The 5244-nt window shown below is 29.6% G+C and overlaps 1 protein-coding gene across 1 annotated transcript; it reads left to right on the top strand.

Moving 5' to 3' along the window:
- Window positions 1-655: 655 nt before the first annotated feature.
- On the top strand, window positions 656-3421 carry LOC110711979 (dof zinc finger protein DOF2.1-like). Its single transcript, XM_021890418.1, has 2 exons — window positions 656-1018; window positions 2336-3421. Exons 1-2 carry the CDS (start codon window positions 983-985, stop codon window positions 3245-3247), a joined length of 948 nt encoding a protein of 315 aa, XP_021746110.1. The 5' UTR covers window positions 656-982; the 3' UTR covers window positions 3248-3421.
- The last annotated feature ends 1823 nt before the right edge of the window (window positions 3422-5244 follow it).

Raw genomic sequence — 5244 nt, forward strand, 5'->3', positions numbered from 1 at the left:
ATAATAAATATTAAATAATTAATATTTAATAATAGTATTTAATATTTAATAATAATAATAAATATTTAATAATAATAATTAATATTTAATAATGATAATAATAATGATAATAATAATAAAAATAACAATAATAATAATAATAATGCGGTAATAATAATAATTAATATTTAATAGCAATAATAATAATAATAATAATAATAATAATAATAATAATAATAATAATCTGTTCTATTCTGCTCTGCTGAAATCTGCTTTGTTCTACTCTCTTCTGCTCTACCGATAAGCTCAAAAGAACCGAGCCTAAATAGAGCATTAATGTTCCAATTCATAAATTAAAATCGACAATGTGCCACTCACACTTATATTCTATCCGACACAAAGAAGTGTAGATAGTAAATCCAAAAACGAGAAAATAGCCTTACATGAGCCGGTAGCTGAATAATCGACGAAATACTTGACAAGGTGTGACCCCACAAGAATAAAAGAGCTAACAAAATCACGCTAGTGGGCTCCACAATGTGGGACACCATTTGGAACTAACCTCTGTCTATTCTAACAAACTTTTTTAAAAAAAAAATTATTTTATTTTAAAATTTATTTTAATACAGTACTAATTTGTTTAGAGATTTTAGTGAAGTAAAACAGACAACCCTACTGAAGCTGGAATTTTCCATGCTTTTCTCAGCGTGGAAGCCAACCACAATGGTCTTCCCGTACATTTCCTTGTAATCATTACAATAATAATATTTCATTTTCTCTCTCCTTTATTTCCTTCTATATATCTACCTCTTCTTTTGCATGACATAATCAATCAAACGTTAAATTATATCCTCCCTAATAACTCTTCCTTCAACCTTACTCCTTGCTTTCATCTTCATCTTATCAATCTCATTGAGTACGAAACTCGTTCGATAGCTCGAGTATTAGCAACTAATTATCTCACATTAACGAACTCTCGATTGATACTTCGTGTATTAGATACATGCCTATGGATTGTTCCAGCTTACTACGGCACCAGGTAATTAGCATTAACAATCTCTAATTGAACTTATTATTGTGTAATTTGTAGTTAATAAGAGTAAAATGTTCTACCTTATTTTGTCTTTATTACATATGCTCTTTTACTCAATTTTTTATTAAAAAGGGTAAATTTTCATCTTAACTTTAACTATTTTTACAATAAATAATCTCTTTTTGGTGAATACAAGTATGATGGTTTAGCCAAAAAATATTAATGGAGTGTACACAACATTTTTATTGCACACAACAACATTAATCATCGGAAATGAATTGTGTATATGATTTGACTAAACATGTTACACATTACTTACAGATTACAATTCAATCGATATATATGAGACTTATCATATTATTCTCTTATATTTCCTTACTAATTCAATATTACTTCTCTTTTTTTTTTGAGCGTCTTATTTTACTTGCTCCACATCTTTTTTTAGGATTTTTTTTTTTTATTAAATCTTTTGTCTTAAGTCGGGTCACACACGTACTCGCGCAAACTAATTGTTTTTTCTCTAGTTTTTTATTTGCATAAAATCTTGTACAAAAATATGTATGGGACAGGCAATTTGGACAGTGGAAATAATTTAATTTGACAATTAGATTTCTACCAAATTTGTTGTTGATTTTACTTGATTAGGCACCTCATGCGTTTTGGCAATTCAAGTGCCCTTTAAAGATACCTTGCTTCTAAGTGAAGAATATAAGGAAATTTCAACTTATATTAATCCATTGATTATTGGTTAATTAATTATTCTTTAATTTCCTTCGCCCCACATTAACTTTATCACCTGTTTAACTTTTCATTTCTTTAGATAAAGTGGCAACACTATAATTACAAAGACCATTTTTTCAACTAATCTAATCAATCGATCATTTTTATTTTCTTTTGTTTTTTGTCTGTCAAATATTATTACACTCTAATTAATTCTTTCATTCGATTTTGGTAGATAGTATCATTATGTATGTCGTATTAAAAAATTCTCTAGTGTACCCCTTAACATGGAAAATCACATATAACCACAAAATCTGACATTTATATACCTTATATTTTGGCCTAGTGACAAAGATTAATAATAGTTTAAAATATGTTACAAATTCGAATCTATCATTTTTATGTGTAATTTGTAATGTCATTATGACTCATTTGTTAAAATTGATTATTTAATTTGTGACAATGAAATAATCTATCGGTACAAATAAAATTTACTAATATAATCATGTCGCTTGATGATTAAGTTGAACCTAGAGATTTATGTTCATAGAGAAATGAAATTGGTTTTCTAATCAAAGATTATATATGCTTTCAAAAATCCAGGAAGCAATGGCCTCACAATCACTGGACAGCATGTTGATGTGCACAAAACCCGAAAACGGCAGCCAACAATCTCAACAAGAGAAGAAACCAAGGCCAGCAGATGAACAAGCAATGAAATGTCCTAGATGTGATTCAACAAACACAAAATTTTGTTACTACAACAACTATAGCCTCACTCAACCAAGGTACTTTTGCAAGTCTTGTAGAAGGTATTGGACAAAAGGCGGTACCCTAAGGAATGTACCGGTTGGAGGAGGGTGTAGGAGGAACAAAAGATCTTCATCAATGTCGAAACGAGGTACTAGCTCGGATTGTCACCTTCAAGTACCCGAACTCATGATCACTAACCCGACTTCTTCATCGTCGCAAAGCTTGCTCTCTCCCTTATGCTCCTATGATCAAACCCTAGCTCTTGCTCATCATGGAAATCTTTCTATTTTGGGAAACCATGGGAATGGTCATTTTGAGCTTTTTGGTAACCCTAGTGGTAATAATAGCAACTTTCTTGATACACTAAGAAGTGGTCTCATTGAGAATAATAATAACCACTTCTTGTACTATGGCCATGGAGGAAATGGTGGCAATTTCGGGGATGTCCGAGGGACAAACAATATTGATGTTCATAATAACCATGAGGATCGTCATGAACTTGCTATGAATTTTGTTAATCATAGCAATAATCGCGACATTATGAGTAATGCTTCTTCGGGTTCTTCAACACCTGAAATTAAGCACGAATTTGGTGGTGACAACAAAATCCTATGGGGTCTTCCTTGGCAACTTAATAATGGTGAAAGGAATTACATGATGAATGGTGGAAACATCAATGAGATTGATACACTCAAAGAAAGCTGGAATAGTGCTATTGTTGGTTCTACTTGGAACAATCTTCTTAATAGTCCTTTAATGTAGTTCTTAGATTATTATAAACTTATATTATAACTTGATATCTTGGAGAGCAAAAGGAAGGAGGGGAACTCATAATTTTAGTTTCATCTCTTGCTAATATGGGTGGGTTATTTTTTTTATTTTTTCCTCTTCTTTAGTTGTTTGATCACTAAATACTTAGTCTTTGGTTTTTTACTTCTTTTGGAATACCTTAGTTTTGTTTAGGTTTTTTTTTTTTTTTTTTTTTTTTTTTTTTTTTTTGTTGTTGTTGTTGGATTGTCTTGGTTGTTAAGATAAGGTGATGTAATGAAGTTCAAGATTTATATTCTAATTAATGTTACAAGTATTTCTTTACCATTTTTCTTTTATAATATTAATAATACACGACTCATCTATTATATCCAATATATTTATTGATTTATACGTCTGAGTATACCTATCTCTAGGTAATTTCAATCATATTATTGATTGAAAAACAAAAACATTGCTCATTTGCCTATATAGGAAATAATGGAAATGAATCAAAAGACTATAATTTTATACTTGGGTTTAAGTTGATCAGCAAGGAAGTAAACAAAGTTTAATTATCTACTTCACTTCAATCCGGCCCCGATCGAGCTACTTTAAGTCAATATTTCACCCAAAAATTTGAAGACACCTTCGATGGATAATCTATTCCTCTTTCATCCTTGATAAGTTTTTAATATATAAAACAAATAAAAGAAAAACTAATCTTAATAAGATATTTTGTCTTTTCTCTTTGATTTAAATATTACCTATGGAAATGTCTCATAAGGAACTTTCATTATTAATATTGCATTATATTCCTTTAAGAATATCTAATTTCTCTATTAACATTGCGTATACTTGACATTTTCTTATTAACATGTTCTAATTAAGTTTCATATTCACTTGATTTTGTGGGTAATTCACGTGATATCTGGAGTCTCTCAAACCTTATACCCACTGTCTGAACTTAATATATATGTCTCCTCAATGTTTGAAATGTATCTAGAGTGAAAACAATATAAACTAGACAATGCTCTACAATCAAGCGTTAATATACTGTGTAATTAAAGATATTGAAATTTAAAAAGGCATCTTTAAAATCGCATAAAATAAAACATAGGCACTATGTTATGAGATAGATTACGAGTACAATTTTTCGATCTAATTTTCGTACATTCATATTTGATAAAACAAACAAATTAAAGGTATAATTTTTGTTTTTGTTAAATCCAATGCATATGCCTGATATGTTGGGAAACTTATCTAGAGATCGGTGGAGATTGGAGAATGTTTTCCCGTTAATAGGAAAAAGTGGGTAAATAAAGAAGAAATATTGAAAGTGATGTTTCATTTGTCTAAAAGATGTGAAACCTCTCTATTTTATGTAGGCAAAATATTTTCTTTGTCAAGTGGTTGGATTTGAAACCATGGTTGTGTTCTCAAGAAATTCGTGCATGATAATTGTGGTACTCATCAACTTTATCGTAGTGGAGTAGTATTATTTATTTATTTTATCATATGATATTATAATATAGTATGAATATTATTTTATATTATAAGGTTAGAAATTTTAATGATTTTGGAATCAATTGAAGGCATAGAATCACATATTTGGATGTGTGAGAATTTGAGGGATCAGTAAAATATGATGGACGTATGAGCACTAATTTCGGTACAGATTTAGTAGTGTTAGTCGACAAGATCTAAGTTAGGATTTGAGCGTGATGATAATTTGTCAGTAATTAGTGGAAAATCTTGTTATTAGATGACCACAACAAATCAACGAATCTTACGTTTGACGTAGAGTAGTAACTTTGTTTGGTTAATTACATGACTAGACAAACCCTATGCATATTTTGTGGTTATTAAATTAATAAAGCATATTAAAAAAGAAAAATTGCCTAGAATAATCCGAATTTTGCTCCATTCGTCCAAAATAATTTCAACTTTCGATTATTTTTTAATAATCCCAACTTTATACTCAATTAATTTTAAACAGTCCCAAGTGACTT

This window comes from Chenopodium quinoa, unplaced genomic scaffold (assembly GCF_001683475.1).
Source record: "Chenopodium quinoa cultivar QQ74 unplaced genomic scaffold, ASM168347v1, whole genome shotgun sequence".
NCBI lineage: Eukaryota > Viridiplantae > Streptophyta > Magnoliopsida > Caryophyllales > Amaranthaceae > Chenopodium > Chenopodium quinoa.